This window comes from Necator americanus, chromosome X (assembly GCF_031761385.1).
Source record: "Necator americanus strain Aroian chromosome X, whole genome shotgun sequence".
Taxonomy (NCBI): Eukaryota; Metazoa; Nematoda; class Chromadorea; order Rhabditida; family Ancylostomatidae; genus Necator; species Necator americanus.
In genome coordinates, this window is record NC_087376.1 from 28,254,455 (window position 1) to 28,273,964 (window position 19,510).

At 36.7% G+C, this 19,510-nt stretch overlaps 3 protein-coding genes across 3 annotated transcripts; all 3 read left to right on the top strand.

The window, feature by feature from the left end:
- Window positions 1-2,741: 2,741 nt before the first annotated feature.
- On the top strand, window positions 2,742-6,085 carry RB195_025759 (uncharacterized protein; the record flags this gene model as incomplete). Its single annotated transcript, XM_013453920.2, has 5 exons — window positions 2,742-2,804; window positions 3,638-3,727; window positions 3,783-3,907; window positions 5,245-5,404; window positions 6,002-6,085. The coding sequence occupies 5 exons, from the start codon at window positions 2,742-2,744 to the stop codon at window positions 6,083-6,085; spliced, it is 522 nt and encodes a 173-aa protein (XP_013309374.2).
- A 5,107-nt stretch (window positions 6,086-11,192) lies between these two features.
- RB195_025760 (uncharacterized protein) lies at window positions 11,193-12,756 on the top strand (the record flags this gene model as incomplete). The annotated part of the gene is made up of 3 exons (XM_064214040.1): window positions 11,193-11,286; window positions 12,503-12,516; window positions 12,580-12,756. 3 exons carry the CDS (start codon window positions 11,193-11,195, stop codon window positions 12,754-12,756), a joined length of 285 nt encoding a protein of 94 aa, XP_064069921.1.
- Window positions 12,757-17,656: 4,900 nt separating this feature from the next.
- Window positions 17,657-19,100, top strand: RB195_025761 (uncharacterized protein; the record flags this gene model as incomplete). The annotated part of the gene is made up of 2 exons (XM_013453921.2): window positions 17,657-17,764; window positions 18,978-19,100. 2 exons carry the CDS (start codon window positions 17,657-17,659, stop codon window positions 19,098-19,100), a joined length of 231 nt encoding a protein of 76 aa, XP_013309375.1.
- Window positions 19,101-19,510: the final 410 nt, after the last annotated feature.

Genomic DNA, 19,510 nt, shown 5'->3' on the forward strand with positions numbered 1-19,510 from the left:
ACATTTGCATCGCAAAGGGAGAGATAAACTTACACCAAAATAGCGCAAAGTTTGTTAATCTCAGTTTCCCTCCTGTTCCCTTCATTTCATCTTTACTTTGCGCTTCCGAGAAGATAATCTCGAGAAGAGAGTTCGAGTTGAAAGAACCTGAGCAAAACTCTTAGAAAACGTAATGTACTTTATATATAAGTCAGCATTTCCTCGAATAGATTTCGTCGCTTTCTTATATCTCTCTGAAATTTTCAACTATTTCATTTTAAGGATACGTTATAAAGTCAGGAAATGTACGCCTAGATATGACTAGTATAACCTTGATTCGTTTGTTGCAAGATCCATGAAGCGTGCGGCGAATACTCTTAGAAGCTGGTGAGAGCACCCTAATCGTTCTGCCGATTCTTTGCTGCGGCGACAAACGACAGCACGGCAAGCGTTCGTCGCTCTTTCTTCCGTGAACGACGAAGTAATGGTGAGTGTTATGTTTTATATTCCTTTATTATAGTCATTAAAAAGAGCAAAGCTCCAAACGTGTGACGATAGTCAGCTGAACGGTTTCCGGTGGCGGTATGTGTCGCCGATTTGCGCGCATAAGAGGTTGGACAATTTCCTTCCGGTAATGGCCGAAGTCTGCCTATCTAGCCCCCCTCTAGCAAATAACTAGCAATTTGTTGTTGGTTTCTCAGTAGCAAACGCTTACATGCTGTCTTGAGTATGTGTTCCTTTCAAAATTCATGCATACCTCACTGACAATTTGCTTACTGGTTAGCGAAATATAGTAAAGTTATCCTTCACTTAATGGTGAGCATAACCTTGTAGCGGAATCATTGATGTATATTGTTGAACTCACATTAAGAGATTTTCCCTGGAAAGTGCTAGAATATGGAGAAGCCTAATCCGTATGGCAACCTCAGAGCTAAAAAGTGTGAACTTTTTTCTTGCCGCAATTGCTCAAAAACCGTGAATGTTTGCAGAGAAAGGAACAGTTATTATGCGAGGCTGAGCGCGCAATTTTCTGCGCACAAAACTTCTTTCAGGCAGTTTTTTATCCATGTAAATTTTAGAGGATAATAAAAAGTGGCGAGCAACATGTATTGTTACATATTTCTGTTACTGTACGTGCACAAAGAGAAGGAAATTAAAGTTAATAATAAAAGAAGTTAATAATAGAATATGATCTTTTCCTAACCAGGAACCACTCATTTGCTAAAAATTAAGATATAGAGGTAAAGCCGGTGTAAATTTGGTGTTTCAGATTAATTATCAGAAGAAATGATTGCGTATAGAAAACACCTCTTGAGTTAATTTTAACATTTTATTATTGTTTATCCATTTGGCTTTTTGTAGTAGTGAAATCAAAATTAAAAAGTGTGATAGATGTCACTTTCGGATAAACTCATTTTTCTAGGAATAATTTCAACTACATTGTGTTTATTTGCTAAAAAAAACAAACCCACGCACAGAGAAAAGTTCATTGTGAATCCAGGGAAGAAATCTCACAATCGGTGAATCAGAAGAAAGTGTCGAACTTGTTAACTCACTTGCTAATAATACTTGATAATTATTCCTAACCTGTCTATCACTTTTATTGACAATTCTCTTTAACCTAAGAAGACGTCAAATTATCGTCTTACAATGAATATAATGAAATATAAGTAAAATTTCATATGGAAAAGTGAGGAAATTCCGCAATTCCACCTTTACGAATACGCATTCCCGTTTCTCGCTAGGTGAATGAACTCTTTATCGTGAATTACAAACAGAAGACTACAGGACATGCTATGCAAAAGGAGAAGCTTATGTTTTATTTGCAAGATCCTACAAAAAGTGATCTTACCTACCAGTAAGTCTAAAAGAGGAAGAGGAAGCTCAAGTGCCATCATTCATCAATTATTGCTAGGCTAAAACAACCGCCATATATTATGACACATAAAAAAACCCAATAATTTCCAATTGCAATAAGCAGTGCATAGAAGTCAAAATATGTGGTCAAGTGAAACGAGGCGTGTAGCACTGAAACTCATTCGTATGTTTATCCCATCGCATTCTACTATTCTTGCGTTAGCTTAAATTATACAATCTTATTCTTTTAATATTGGTCCATTGAAGTTGTTCACATATGCCTTTGGACGAGTTCACTCTCCTCTCGTGCAAACATGATTTTTCTTAGGAGTTCTTTTTCGGAAGAATAATGAGAGAACAATGATTCGCCCTTACTATATCAATGAAAGAAAAATCAAATACTTCAGTTGAAATGTTTAAATGAATGGTCTGAGCAGGATTTTTGGGAAGTATTTTTTCCCGATCCAGACCTATTTCGAATTTTTTTTTTCGATTTTCTCTTCTCGAGCATCTTTTCCGAGAATTCTCTCAGAAAACATGTCCCGCTTTGTTAAAATTTAGGTGGTGAAACGTAGTTCGTTACTTAATAAAATTTCGTTCTTTACCAGAAGAACAACTGAGGGTTCCCAGCGCTTCTTTTTGGGAAGTATGTCCTTAATCCATCCTTTATCCAACAATTACACTCTAGTTCCGTCATGTTCATATTACTGGAATAATTTGAGTTGTGTGTGCGAATTTGAATAGGGGAGGAACCCAGCACTTTCTCAGCACTTACCTAGTAAAAGAATGGATTCGCAGGTGGGCATTTCGTTATCCATAAACGAAGCTTAGTACTCGGTCGTGAGTTGTAATTACCTTATTTAGGGCTTTTCTTACGTTCCTTCTTCTTTCAGAACTTCCATATAATGTCGCGAGGTCGCCACGCGGACGATATTCTCAACATAAATGTTGGCGGAAAGAAATACACCGTAAGTCCGTCTATTCCCTCAAAACCTACGGCTTATTTGAGTAAAAAATTCAATTTGTTTAATTTTAAAATTCAGTTTCTAATTTGTCAATCAGGAACTTTTCACTGTACTTTCGAGGAAGTACCACTCTGTCCTTTACCCAGAGAAATTCCAAATATGTTTTCACTATGAATCCCACATGATCATCACGCTCAAACGTATATAAACGTACACGCACGCATAAACACATATACACACACTTGAGAATTGATTTTAGGATGACTGGTTATTTTTGAAAAGTAATCCGGAATCCTAGTTAGTGTCGCTGCACTCGTCCATATTATCAACTCTGCATATTTTAGTTAACATTATGTAATTGAATCTGTGCGTCATATATATGAAAGTAGGTCTGATATATTACTTGGGTTCTTGCTTGTTTTTCATTTTTACATAATTATACATTTAAAGTTCATTACTGTTACAACTCGTGGTGTTTTTCGTTTCAATTAACGTTCACATCAAATTTATGGAGTATCTGATCTGAATAAATCTACCTTTCGGAAATAAGCAGATCCTACAGCGCTTCAATAGCTTGTGCACGTATGCTAATATTTGAAGAACACAACACAAGTGAATCTTTACTCAAAATTACGGATATGATGCAGTCGGGACCGGAAAACAGCCAAATACGTCATCGCAAGAAATAATACGCACTCTGTTCTGCTTGATTTGGTCGCGTTATGAGGAGGTTGAGACCAAGCTTTTGTTAGAAGGTCGCAATTAAGGAATACGCTCAAAAATTAGCCGACTTCTCCTGAAACTTAATATCTCTTCGCTGACAGTATTAGTTTAAGGTTCGAAGGACAGATATGCTGGCAGATCCACGGTCGAAACTAGCCGAGTGGTTTAAGCCTGGGACCGTGAAGCCGATAGCAACGGACAAAGTGATCAAAATTTTAAGGGAGTGCTTTTCTCTCCTCAGCTTTAGTGATGTTTCAGGGTGGGAATTACTATCTGGATCGAGATCCAAAGACGTTTCGCCACATTTTGGCATATTTACGTCTGAAGAAAGAAAAGTTTGTACCATCTCTTGCTTTGCCCAGTAAACCGGACGATTTAGCTAAGTGAGTTTCGTGATATGCATCCTTATTAGTTCGAATTTGTATAATTTAGGAAAAAAACTTGTAATATCAGTGTTATTCAGTGCACGAGGAGCAATATCCAGAAGTGTAATTAGTGGGAGCAAAGATATCCTTCGGACACCTCATATTATTCACATATTAGCACATTTTTGAAATATCGACATCTTCTTTGTCCCTCAGCCTTTTGAAAGTATCGCGAGAAACCTGCTGAGTAAAACGATCTGGTTTGCATCTCTGATTAATTACTACTCTTCTTACTTTTTGTTCTTCTTTAGTTTCCAATTTCCTGCTGTTTTCACTGTTTTTATGCACTTTTTTCCATGACGCTTATCTTTACCTTCTTGCTCAGCTAACTAAAATTATAGCTACAGTAAATCTACACTAAAACACTGAAATGCCTTCATAATACTATTGCGCTAGCATACCTCCTTAAAACTCAGACTACCACTCTCTCCAATTAGCAATGTAATATGTAGAGCCTGTAACGCCATCAGTCTTTTTGCTCAACTCTTCCTGAAAACCAAGCCAGAATTTTACTCTACTGTTGAAGCTGGTGAGGTACAAAAATACTTGTAAAAATTACGCGACATTAGTTCTGGAGTATCTATACCAGTTAGAGAGTAAAAGAAATAATGAGAGCTTAAGTATAAAGACCTTTTTAATGCGAGGATGGTTTTGAGAATATTTCTACTAGAGAATAATTACTCGGAGAGCAAAGCACAAATTAATTAGAACATGCTAAGTTCTGGTCCTCGAATTTGGTTAATCAGAAGTGACAGGTGAACTAAACCCAGCAGATCTTCTTGCGGTCGTTTTTTTGGAAGCATTGTTGATTTCTAAATAGTCCAAACTAACGATTTCCACTACCGCGGCGCATCCACGCGATCTTTCCCTGTTTCATACACGATGCTTTCTTTCATCGGTCACTTTCGTACGCACATCGTACCCATTCTGGAGATGAACATACCTAAAATTTAGTGTTTTTAAGTAGCTCAGATATAATATAAAATTACTTGAAAATGTTTGAGAAATGAGATCTAAGAAACTTGGTAAAACACTATACGTACACTTAAAGCGCAAATCTGTTTTTTTTCATTCATGAAAAAATCAGGTTGTGGATGTTGGCAGACAAAAATCGGCCACATTCTCTATCAACCTTTATTTCGGTAGTTTAATTACCCAGAAAAGCTGTAGACTACACTGTTACGGATTATATATGGGTACTCACGAAGGAATATTTTAACTCAGATATAAAAGAACAAGTGAAGTAAAAACTGTGGTTCATATTGGTTCAGTTCACACGATTTCCAATATTACAGGCTAGTCGGGGAATGTGAGGCTTTGAATCTTGCCGAACTCAAGGATCTTGCTCTGGATTTGCTTCAAAAGTATCAGCGTACAGAGGAACAGCATTATGTGACATCATTTGTTCAAGTCACGCTACGTGACTTCGAGAGCTGGCAGTTCGAGAGAGAACAGGTATGTCCTTGGATTGTGGGACAATTAGGTAAACAATTAATTTTATTTTCTAGTAGTCGTTTTTCCACAGAATTTTTTTTTCAAAGGTGATAGTTCTTAATCAATGCAGACCTCAGAAATATTGGATCTAGCACTAAAAAATCTAGATTTTGATGAAAATTTTTACGCATTCATAACACATATAATATTCCATCACTGGAAAAAGAGGCATAAAAATCACGTTGTTTCATTTCAGTAAGATCTATAGCTGGACTGCAACCGAAATTTCAACGTTTGAGCGTAAAAATCATACTGTTTCCGTTTCCGTACCCTACAGATTTTTCTCCTTAGTAAAAGTAGAAGCATTTCGAAAGAAAAACAGATGTTCTTGGTATATCTCAAAACAAAAATAGTTCACATCACTACACAAGGAGTCTGATTAGGCATAAGGAAAGATCAAGCTGAAACCAAGCTTCAAAGTTTCCAAAAGAGAAAAGAATTCTCTGAACTTCTATTTTATTAAAATGTCTCTGTTCACCGAGTAAATACGGCAGGGTTTTCTTGTGAAATGTTTACAGTTATGGTTAAGAGTGCTTACTTATTGTTATTTTATTCTAGAACCAAATTGCTCTGAAGAAAAAGGCGTCGAACGAAGAAGAGTATCAGCCGAATTCCGCTTACGATGAATGGGACAACCTTTAAAAACGTGTGCTGAACTTCTGCGCTTATGTGTCTTCATTTTTTCATCTCCACGATCATTGTACTTACATTTAGACTACTTCACAGCACAAGAAAGTGCTGATGGCACATCTTCCGAGACCGGTTTTTAGGAAATAGAGCCGGGAAGAGTTCCGCCATAACACACTTCTCTTAACTCATCCTTATGTAGTCACCAATATGAAATTTTCGTTCTTATGTTCAGAAACAATTAGTTTCCACGATTTCTTCCAGCTTTTAGGTGTTGCTTACTTGAATTACAGCTCGGTGAACAGAATTCTAACAGCTTCATAAATATTATAGATGCGACACGTTCCGTGTAGTTCCGAAGATTCACAAATTAGGTTGGAGGTTCTAAGGATCCCCATTTAAAAGATGTATTTACTGCGAAACAAAAAAAGGAGATAGGGAAGAGAGAGGAAGACCAATGAACGCAATTGAATCTGAATTTCCTTCTGGTCTTTCTCTGAATCGCTCGTCGGAGAAAAATGTGACCTAATGTTAAAATGATGTTGGACTAACTTTTCTTCTGGCTGCAGTCATAATCAACGATGACCCTGAACACTTAACTTCGAGGATTGAATTTCCCCTGCTCGAACGAAGCATACTCCTTTGTTTGCTAAATAGATTCTGCCACTCCGGAATGTGACGAGTTATGCGGTGGAAACGTTTCCTATAAACATGGTGAAGTGACGCGACATGAGTTGTAAGATGAGAAGAGAACAGCTTCCGGTTCCGCAAAGGAAACTTAATCCAGGAATTCGATAATTCAACCTGTGACTTATGAGTAAAAAAAATTATAATCTTTGACTAGGTTGCTAGCTTATGAGCTGAAATACAGGATATTACAGTCCTACACGTGGAAAGTGCGAAGCACAAAGATTCTTGTGAGAGATCCTAATGGCTACCTCAGGTAAAGCAGGTGAAAACATGGAGAGGTATGGATATTGGGCCAATTCATCCATGATTACCTCTGTGAAATTATGACAAGTGCAGAAATGAATCTGATCTTTCTTTCGCGTAAAACGTTCAGCGATAACGGATAGATACAAGGCACAAAAAAGAACAAAGTTGGAAAAATAGTAACTTTTAGGAAATTGAATGTCGCGCGTTTTCATTTCATAACAACAAGAAGTATCTGAACAGTTACAACGGTGCACCAATTCGACACCGTCGGACCATTCTCATCTCACTGTATCCCTTTCTGGCGATAGCGCATCAATTCGACGCCATGGGACCCATCTCACTGCTTTCTGGAATTTCGTTAGCACGATACTTTCCTCTCCAAAATGTTATCCATAATCTGAAGAAAAAGTTGTCGAATGGGCTAATGTCTGCGACATATAGTGAAAGATTTTTCAAAGTGCACTTCTCGCCATTCTACCAAATGCAATTTTTTATACGTCGTTGTTCCCGATCATCAGTGAGTTAATACTGCTCCCATTTATCCTACTTCCCCCTTTTCAATCGGAACTAACTTTTTCGAGAATATGTGGAGACGTTAGATTCAGCAAACGTGGTTTCGGAGATGGCTTCTACTAGGATTGCTATAAAGGAACGGCGCGAGTTGAACAGGTTTCTGAGGTTTCTGCATTTTTCGGCGAAAACCTCTCTAAGGCCATTCTAATCAACATTTAAGTGTCGTTTTTTGAAGGTTGCCTTGAAAGCCTTTTTGTATTTTTCTACCGATAAGAACAGTGGATATTCTCATGAAACCTCCGCCAAACACAGTGCAAACACCACAAATTGTCTCCAGTGCTGTGGTTCCTGGAAGAATGTTATACACGTAAACCACCGGAATTTTCACGATTTCCGTCTCACAGAATTACATATGGGATGAATAACATTAAAGTAGGTTATTCATACAGTAGAAAATCTTCCTTCAAAGAAAGCAAAAATATTGGAAAAAGATCTTGAACGGTTTCTAAGAAGAGCCATTTTGAAATCTCTTCACGCATTTTGCAAAATTTAAATATTAACGACCCAATATCTGCAGCACCTCTGTACATCAGTCTTCAAGTTTTATGTCCAAGGAATTCTTTTTCCCTACGTGAATCCATTGCGGTTTTATGTTAGAAGTCATCGATGAACTGCTTTCTATCCCTCAATGTTTTGAAATCGGTTGTGATGGATGGTCAACCCGTTGAATTACCAAGGAATGTGAAGTCGTAAAACTTTTTCTGTGTGCAGACGCAAAAGAAAGAGAACGAAATGATTATTACAGCGAAATGGTGCAGACAGTGCAGAGAATCGAAGATTTTCGAGCAAAGAATGTTTATAGAAAATCAGACTTCCCTGTGTAAAACTTTGGCGAAAACGCCTCTCGGTGTTTTCAGAAAAATAAGTAAATATTTGCAGTTACTGCAGGGTTTTTTAAGGAAATGTGTCCCGTTACTTAGAATCAAATAAGTAATTGCTTCGGACGGAATTTTCATGAAATTCCAGTGAATTTAAGAGAAAAACTGCGAATAGCTGGTGCATATTTGCAGTTTTGAAGAGATATTCGCTTCATACCTATCGTTAAATAAAGATTTAGTTCTATGAAACATGAATTTAAGTCAAGCAAGCCTTCCATTTCTCCGTAGTCGATAAAGTGGTCCTATGGATCTCGCTTATGGATCAACATAGTACCGTACCCGGGTGGATGAGGGTGCTAAGTTGACACAATGACTGCAGGTTATTGTAAATGACGCATAATAAAGCAACAAATAAACACAATTTTCTGTTATGCAAGCAAATAAATTTCTACTACTAGTTATTACTGAAATGCTGCCGGCCCAGTCCCAGAATTTTCATACGCAGTGCACCTTGAAATAGCATAAAAGTTAGAAACTCATATTCAGACACCAGTCCTACTAATCAGTTACGTCTCAAACGACCGCTCGCAACTCGAAGTGTTCGTAGTTCGTTATTCATTATTTTACATGCATATACAATATACTGCAATCAAATTTACGTGCGTAGGTATGAAGGATAATCTGTCGGATATTAACTTGTTAGACAAATTTACTTATATTACCATTGTAGTCACTTGAAAGTTGTTCGTAAGTTGAAAGCTCGTTGGTAGATTTGTGACTCTTTAGACGGACTCTTTTTTTTTTTGAAACTATTCACGAGTGCTGTTATTCTTCAGGTGGACGTTGAACTCTTCTGACACATAATGTAAAGGTTTTTGTCCATAAATATTGCAATAATCAAACCAGTTTATCAAATCAGCAATTTATCGCCCTTGAAAACTGGACATACCTTGAAAACAAGATGGTAACGTCTGAAAATTCATTTAATCCTGAAAAAAAATTACGACATTTTTCTTTATGTGGGCCAACAAATCGACTTTAAAATGGTAAGAAAAGAAAATAATTGGATTGAGAAATTCAGCGAGGAAAACTAGATGAACCGCAGAAATTGTTAAAATTGCGAAAACGTTTTCGCAACAAGGAATGTCGATGATGGAAACATTCTCATATGAATATGAACATTTTCCTACCGTTGTTTCATCTTCCTTTCAAGTTTTGCTTTCCTGAAGAATCGATCGCAATTTAACTAAGTAGTTGTAGGAAGGAGATCAATAGATCTACAGGTCAGGTATCGAAAGAAAATGTGTATGGGGTTATTAAGGGGGTGTAACTCACAATCGCAGATGCGAAGGAATTCGTCCCTCTCCATCCGAGCATTGCTACAATATTTTTGCAATCAAAACACTGGCGCTTCCCTCATTTATTCACGAACGCAACCTTGACCCATCCATTCAACTTCAGCTGAACACTGTTGGACCATCACATGAACCAGCATGTTTAGTAGTTTCATTCTTATTCACATCACAATATAATAACATCCCGACTTCTTATATCTTATCTCTATCATTTGTCCTATTATTGTTTCCTAGTCCAGTGTTGCTGAACTCTCCAAAAAAATAACTTCCACAAGCGTACAAGGAAATAGTTTTTTCATGAGTAGTCGCAGGTTTTCTTCTGTATTCTAATGCTTTTTTGTTCTTCCCTTTTTTGGGTCTGTTTTTCTTCATGCTCGTGTCGATTTTCTTCTTCAGAATTCACCCACAACGATCAGAGCAAGGTTTTACACCACTGATAAACTAGTTCATGCAGATATCCAGCTATGTTTATTTCTCTTATTTTCTAATTCCTTGTCAGAATGCACTCTTTCGTTCTTTTGTTAAACTCCTCCACTTACATCCCATACGCCCATATTTTCAGACACATATTCTCAGGGCTCAGGTTTTACAAAAATGTTCTACTTATATGAAACATCTGTTTGACTTTCTTGTTGTACCGGTAAACCTACAGCCACTTGTTATTTGTTTATCCATTTTGGGAAAAGGCATTTATTTTTATCTAAGTAATTCACGCGCAACTTTGTCTACATTTTAAAACATCGAAAAAAGTTCGTTCTGTATTTGATTGAATCATGTGGACAGAAACAACTTACACAACAGACACATCTTGACATCAACATTACAAAGTAGATCGTTCACTAAGGTGATCAAACATTAGTAGATCACCAGCAGTCAATAGTGCATTGATGGGTAGTCCGAACGTTGGGCGATCGATATGTGTCCGTCCAGTTCTAGAATTGGCGGAAATTTTGAGGACGATGCAGCTGGGACACGTATTCTGAGATTCGCTGATTTTTCATGTTTTAATTACATACCTCTCTCTAAACCTAATGATCCCACATTCGGAACCACCGTCTAGAATTTACTTCCATCGTCTTTTTATCATGTTTTTCACAATTGCTTGTCTACTCCGCGATCAGTCAGTCTGAAAGATATAAAAACTACAAAAACATTGTGCATACCAGTTTGTTTGAACATGCAAATATCATGTGGTAATTCACGTGCTACCCAACAGTAACATGTTTAGAATCGCTTATCTTAACTGTTCAATATTCGAGGATTAAAAAAAAACCGCGGACGACGTCTGCATTTCCACCGACAGACACAAAGTGCATGCTATCTAAAGTTCTGAATGCAGAGCGTTCTTTTTTTTTTTCTTTCCTTTCACTTTTTTGAAGATGGTGTTATTTTATTCTGGGGAAATTGTGATAACAACATGACTGCGCATATAATGGGGTGATGGTTGCTATTTTTAGTGGTGGCGCCCGGTTTACTGATGTTGTCTTCCACTGTGTCTCTATTGTTTTCTATATTATTGTCAACAATGATGAAGGTGACTGAGAGTACGAATCGAAGACCGCGGGTCTCGTTACCTTAATGTCATCGACCTCATTTCGTCTCTTAAGAAAAAGTTCAAGAAATTTGTAATCACTTGATATGTTTCTTGTTAAAATGCTGCGTTTGATAGGAAATACTTCGCTGAAATGTTTTTTCTTGTGAAGTGCAATGATTTCCATAACATTTTTCTTCATGTTATGAAATTTTTATGCTAAATTTACATTCTTTCCTAGATTACTCACTGAGAACATTCTACATTTTTGAATAATTATTTCCCACTGTATTCTTAGTTTTAGAGTCATTTTCTCGTAGAAACTCATCGAGAGACTTTCTTCCAGGTGACAAAACGATTCTCAGTAGTTTTTCTTTGTTCTCGTTGTTGTTTTTCTCAACCGCTTCTCTTTCCCGCGCAAGATTCTTGAATTGTCTTTTTTGTCATACGATAGATGCCATAGTTCAAACCATTTCTAAAAACTGTCTACCATCCTACTTTCTACACTGAAACAAAAAAGTAGGAACGAAATTTTCGCCGAGGACGTGCAAATTCATTTTGACACTCACTGGCTGCGCCGCAACTACGGTAGGAGGAGCTCGTTGCAGTTTGATGCACGCACATGCATAAAAGTCTATTCGCTGCTGCAAGGTGCCGTATTCCTATTTTGTATTTCAAAAAAACCGTTTTTTTCTGAATTTTATTATTATTGGAGACATAAATGGGAAAAATAATTTTTTCGCATGATTTAACGAAAAAGGACCTTTGAAGAAATCGAGCTCCTGTGCTTTCAGTTTCTTAAAATAACCTAGCAAAGTGTGAACAAAATTCGTATAACGCACAAAGTGCAAATAAAGATTCGAAACGACATCGGGCGAAATATTTCTACGTGGAAAGGCGAAACAAATTCTGAATTCCGTTTTGTACAGACACACTGTCAATTTTGTGTTCCTCAGTGATCCTGTCTTGTCCTTCATCGCTGCAGCCATCTTTCCTTTCCTAAAACATCACTATTTTCGTCCTATTTGTAGAAGTTAGTCTTCTAGTTTTCATTCCTCCGTTATAACGATAATTTTTGTATCAAATTTGGAACAAGGGTTTTTAGGAAGAACCGTGTTCCACGCTTAAATTTCGTTAAATACCGCAAACTTTGCCATTCGGTCACCATTAAAAATTCGGTGGCAGAACAGCCCCCGGAGTATATGAAAACTCTTCGAAGATTTTATTAATTTGGTGAGGGAATTTTCAACCTGTATTTGCAACGTTCCCTACTCAGGTTACGGAGATTTCCTTTAGAAACATCGATGTTCTTCGAGATTCCTATCTGGCCATCTATCTCCGTGGCGGGTGATCGTTAGAAGGAACGCAACTGATCTAGGGAATCAACTACGTCAGCGAGCACTGACTACTCGTCGTCTGTGGTGTGAGGGGGCGATGCGAGCGCTATACATTCATTTCTCACGGCCGTTATAAAACGACAGGCTCAGCTATCTTTTTCTTCGCATATTTTGTTTTCTACATTCATTACTAACACTTTGATTGCGAAGAAAGCAAAGGAAGAAGAGAAGACTTCAAAATCTCGCGGCAAATGTGTCATATGTATATCGAAACGTCTTCTGAAAAAAGAACCATATTTTCCATGATCGAATAGGTTTCACATATTCGTTCTCTGCACACAAATTAGTAGGGTTATTTTTGAATCCCCATTTTTCGTGAATTTTTCCCAGAACTAATTGGAGTGGGAACAATGAAAGCAAGTGCAGCAAACTTTGCCCGCTAATTGCTTGGAATTTGCGAGGGTGGATCTGTGCAGTAGTGTTATGCCAATATTTTGCAGCAGCCGGCTTCTGCACACATTTCTCTTGTGCTCTGCGGTTTGGGAATCGTTTCGCATCGCAAACAAAATCTGTTTTTTGATCATTACTTCTGAAATGAACAATGTTAGAATTCGGTGACTGTTTTGTACTTTAGTGCCTTGCTGAATTCTTTTTCCTCGGATTTGTTATCTTTAAACAGTATGTTCGGATGGCAATACTTTCGAAATAAATCTACATTATCGTTGTACTGTTGATTACACTGAAATTTATTGTCTTTCTGACTCTTTAAGGATCTGCAAAAATGTACGTTCACTAATCGTAACGAAGTGCCTGCGTTTCATTGAGCTGCAATTTTCACTTCTCTATCTGTTGATTCTTCCCTGCATCATGAAAACTCCTGATGCATCTTTTTTTTTTGCTTCGGAAACGACTAGATTCCTTAGTACTAAACAAATTATTGTTGTGCTATGACGCGTTCATCTGAAAATTGGTCTTGAACAAGTTTCTCTTGTCTTCATCCACTACAACTATTAGATATAGAGGAGGAAATGTTATTTTTACCCGTGTCAATTCCAACATTTTCTCATCACAAACCATCTTTATTCTATAGATTCTCGATTGAAAATTTGTCTATCAAATGTCAGGAAGTGTCTGCCAATGAAGAATGACTTCTTCATTGACTGAGAATAAAAACATACGAGGTTGTTCATTCAAGACAACACTTTCATTCGACAAGAAAACAACAGCATTTTTCAGTAGCACTAATAGAAACCGACGCCTCCGCAATACGTTTAATCCTAGCAATGAAACGGATGAGCAGCATATCGAAAAAAAAGTTCTCAAAACTAATGGTACAAGGAATTGCTCTACTAGTCCTGCTGCATTCTTCTCTCTTCTTCATCTTTGTGTCCCTAACATATTTTCTTGCTTTTTTCAGCTCTACTTTATAGGTATTTATTTCTTGCTTATGAGCACTGCATGAATTTCGCATGAAATAATTACGAATATTACCAATGATGTCCACATCACATGTAAAAAGATAACGATTTTTAAATGATGCTTATCAGTAACATATGAGTACTTGCAGAATATTTAACAGTGATATGAGTGCAAAAAAAAAACAACTCTCTTTATTAATTTCAAGTATATATATTAGGGAAAAGCATTTCGAGCCGATCATGGATACATCTATTGAAGAGGAGAGGCGACAATTATGTCTCTATAAAATCAAAAAATATTGTCATTTTCCGTATTTTTTCTGTCTGCTGTTACTTAGAATTGTTAGAATTTCGGAATTATTTGAAGGAATTTAAAGTAAGAGTAAAAAGAATTCCATAGGGGCTCTCATTTAAAACTGCAATGTAACGATTTTGCTGAGCTCGATCACATCAAATAGAATAAAGTTCTAAAAAATCCCGAGCAGCGAAACGGATGTCTCAATATTTTATTCCTTGGAAAATTTGCTTAGAACAATACATGGCAACAAAACTTGTCTTATTCAATCAGTACAAAGTGAGGAAAAATTTAACTTCCTAGTCAGCTAGAAAATATTCCAGCCATATTGATGCATACATGAGGGGAAGTTGTTAATTTCACTTCTTGCGTCAGGACATTCCACTAATTGTGGCTTTCGATGTAATGCGTTTCGAAGAAGATGTTGAAGAAATTCTAGTTTTCATTGGAAAGCGAGCAAAAAGTTACTGCTTTTATTACCAGTACCCCGCTAGTTTAGCAATAAACGTTCTCTCGTGCTGAAATAGCACAACAAAAAGCATAAGTGCTTCCAGTTTAATTTGTCCTATGGATATATAGGTGAAACTGCAACAAGATGCTGTCGGTCGGCCAAATCTCGAATTTTAGCTCCATTGTTTATCGGTTCCTGATATAATTCTGTATACTCGCTATCTATACAGCTCGTATTGGTTGTTCTATAGTGTTCAGATAGTTTCTTTTTCTTTTTTATTCAGCAATTTTTTTGAAAATGAGAAAACTTTTCACCTTCTTCCCACGAATCTTCAAAAGAAAAACCTTTAAAAACAGTTTCATTTCTTCGAAATCAAACTTTTAATTGTTTCAGTAAGATAGACAGTACATCACCCTTAACCTAATTAGAGTTCACAGCGGTGACGAACCTCGTAACTTCCACGTTCTCGCCCGAAACCAGTACAGAGGTGTGGAACCACTGTTAAAGTGCGCCATAAACTGTAACATAGCACATTCATTTGTCTCGTGTTATTCCTTCACGAATTTGGTGTCCAGAAATCATTACTTGATTCATATTTTTATCACCATTATCAATCATTACTGTTATCTCCATCCACACTTGATCCTATCAAAAAAAAAAGCACCACCGATTATTATTGAAAATTTGAAAAATAGTAAAAACGAATAAATAACCAATAATCAAATGATTTGTAAAATCATTTAATCAAGCGATGACAACATTTTGAAACTTTAAATATTTTTTTAGAAAGAAATTTATCAAACAATGATAATCGACCGTTTTATATGTAAATTTATACTCGAAGAATATTTTTAATAGATTTCTGTAAAATTGGTTTGAAATAACAGGTCTAAAATATCTAAATCTAGGTTCTTGTACTATTTTTTGAATCGTTTCTTATAGTGGCTCTATTATAAGTGGTAATGGAATTTTTGAGAGCATAATTTCCTCTCTATTATAATGCATTTACAATGTAGTGATCACAAAAAGAGCTACAATCTTTTTCATCTTCGTTCTAGGCCATTAATTTATAATCTGGTGTTAAAATAACACTTCAAAACTTCATTCGAACGGTCAACGCCTCGTGGATAATTCCTAAATCCCACTATTTCTTCCCATTTTTCTTCTTTATAACTTTTCCTCTTTCATGTACTAGAACAACCATTTAGAGATGGTGAGTACGTGACATTCATGAGGACTAGGAAGTACCTTAGTGGAAGTTAACGAACAACTAACACCTTGATGTTTTTTTTCGTTCCTGTTTTCGTAGGCTGATTCACATGTATTTGCCTTGCAACGAAATATCTGCAATGATGCATGAATAAGGAGGTTGTGTGATGAACCATGACCATCGTTCAACGTTTTCTTTCAAATATCACACCTTCAGCAGCATAAGTGCACGTTTGCTGCCGAGTTTGCACGGCTACCCATGACCAGCGCACACTTTTTCGGATCTTTTTTTCTGTAGTCGGTATTCGAACATTTCAACATCTAATTTCCGGGAATGAAGGGACACTGCTTACATGTCTCATAAAAACTCGAGTTTTATCGTTTTTATAAGCGCAACATTTGGGATACGATTGCAATAAAAACTAAATATTTCTTCTCGAAAATCTTCTTGTTCTACTCGTAAGAAGTTGGCTGCTGTTATCAACATTCGTTAACCACTTTTTTTTAACAGTTCCTTTCAGAATTTTGATAGAGTGTGCGATTGGTGCATGCTGCTCTTCAGGTGATATATGCTTAAAGTAGAATTTTACGGACTAGTATATACAAACATGTCAATCCTCAAATGTGTATCGTTTTGAATAGAAGAACTTTTATTGCATCTGTTTTGTCGCTTAATGATTGAACTAGGGTGCTGATTAATTCTCTTTCGTCCTCATCATTGCTATGAGTACTTGGAAAAATAAAAAAATTTACGAATTTCTCCCTTCACTTTTGATAACCCTACTAAGTAGAGTAGCGAATGAGCTTTCCTTTTTTCAAAAAATCCATTCAATCGATTTCTCCAGAGAGTATTTCAAAAGAGTTAAATATCGTAATTTTATTTCACATTTTCTAGAAAATTTTAAAGTTCTACCTTTATCTCTTCGATTTTTTTTTTCCATTTTCCTGTATGTTTCTTGCATAGAACCGCATTAAATATGGACCTGATCTCCCAGTTTCACTATCCTTCTACGACAATAGATGATTTTTTTGCAACAATTTAGTTTCAATCTAGTTTATAGAAGTAACTTTGTACCAACGTTATTATCAAATTCAAGTTATTGTCTCAAAATTTCGTAAGATTTCTAAAAACCCTTACTGATATATGGGGAAATATTCTTATATACTGAAAAAATTGTATAAAACATTCTATAGATGTTATAGCAATTCGTCTATTCTTTATCACGATTTTATATCTATGTTGTGGGTGGTTTTCTCCACGCAATGACTCATCCGATGGTAACTGATGCACACACTCTCGCACAATAGACGGTTTGTCGGTGGTCTCGGTTGATATCGCCCATTCACTCGGATCATTCGAATGTGAATCGTCACGATAAAAATGTATGCATGTGTTGAAAATTACGGCCACATGTGATAGTGCATATATGTACATAAACTACTATCGCTTCTCTTGAATGCATGTATGTTTTTCGTTTTCTGGAACTAGCGTTCAATCCATAGAATAATCATTGCTACCTCTACTACTTCTCGTTAAACTACAAATAACCATGTACATACGTCTGTTTCATGCTCGAAATGCTAATCCAAGTTGGCATTTAACATTGATTCGTACATCACAACGATTCTATAACCGGCTGTTCATACAGAACTACGCGACTGTATGTTTGTACCAGTCGAATCCACGTCTGCCCCTGTGCATCCACAAATGCCATCCGCAAAAGAGATCACTATTGTATGCTTATTATTCGCTGCTGTTGTTATCTTCCAGGTAATTTTTGCTCTGATTATTTTCATTTTCATCGTCCAGACCAAGTTTTCTTCCCAGCACTTACGACTTTTTCGTCACCAAACCAGGTCATATTTCACAACAGCTGATAAGCACAGCAGTTCTGCGACTCAGACCCTAGTTCAGTACGTTCGAATCCCAACGAAACTGTCCACGCTCTAAAACCATCGTTTCAGTCTTAATTGTGCGGAATTCACCTTCAGAGGGAAAAACTATCATAATCCCTCCAAGGAATTTGACATCTCCGAAAAAAAAGCAGCTGTTATTTTTGTCAAATTCGCCTGAGAAGTCCGCTTTTTAAGCTGTGATCAGCGAATTCCAGAAAAATTGTTACCACCTCTACCTTTTTATGTAGCGTTATGCGTTTGCGCCATGTTTCCATTTGCGACAATCGAATACAGGTTATCGGCTGGTTGTTTTCGCTAAAGTATAACCTGTACTTTCAAACGCGCTCTTGCAGTGTTCACGTGATAAGTCGGTCGAGAAAATTTCTATTTGGCAAAATCTACGGATTCTTTTTTTGAAACAAGCTCTTTTTTTTGGAGGGGGAATCTCTTATTTTGTTTATTACAATTCAAGTCGTTTGATTTGACCACTGCAATCAATTCAGTTGCTTCACCTCTTATATTAGATCTGTGCTGTTCCTGAAAGGGGGAAATTTCCGAGAAAGCCATGCTTATAATACATTCTTCTTTCTAGAAGTAAATTCTGGAGGAATAAGACTGGAAGTATGGAGTTAGCAGTTTTTTTTCATGTACTATATGATTCCAACTTCCGTTCAGAGTCGATGAGTCATAACTTCCGGTATTATCTCCTTTCCCGACATGTTTATCTATTGCACAAACCTTTGCAAGAACCTTTCTCACGACAATTCTAGTTTATCGCACGCTGATTCGACTGTCAGACAGTCCCGTGTACTTCGCATTTTGAATTCTGCGTTGCATGACCACGAACTGCAACCTTCAATCCGGAAAACGTGGAATGATTGCAGATAAAAGAACGTATGGGCTTATAGAAAAACTAAGATCATTAATATGTAGCAAATAAACAGCGAATAAATCCAGAGCAATGAATGTTTTTCTTTTACAACATAGAAAGATGTATTACAGTGACCACATCCTAAAATATAATACGGTTCAAAAATAACAACATAATGCACATACATAATAACATGATCAGTTGCATAATTTTTTAGATCTATGTATATCTGAAATTGGAAGATCCTCAAGACAGCATTGAACAGATCGACAAAGAGCGCCGAGAGGAAGAGCGGAGGCGACGTAACGACTTGCTAATGAAAGCATTAAGTGCCTTCTAACGTCATACCAAAAAACTACATGAACTTCGGCTGACAGATGATCTCAAATGACAGGTTGCCACAGGCAAACAAAAACCATCTGCGCTGTTTCACTCTGTTTTTTTTTCATTTTTATTCATTTGACTATATTTTATTGAGGCCATACTATTATGTGTATGTACAGTCTCTCATCATAATATGTTGTTATGTGCTTATGTGCCTGCACTTCAGTTATACAGGGTGATCGAATAGAACGACCGGAAAAAAATTAGTTAATTACTTGTTTTCACTTTTTATTCGTATCTGGGATCGCATGGAAACAACAGTCACTGCTAGCACATTCTGTGTTCTCGTTATCACTTTCTTATCGCTTCTGAGTCATTCAATAAATGATGTTTGCAACTGTATGTTTCATAGAAGAAGAAAAACAC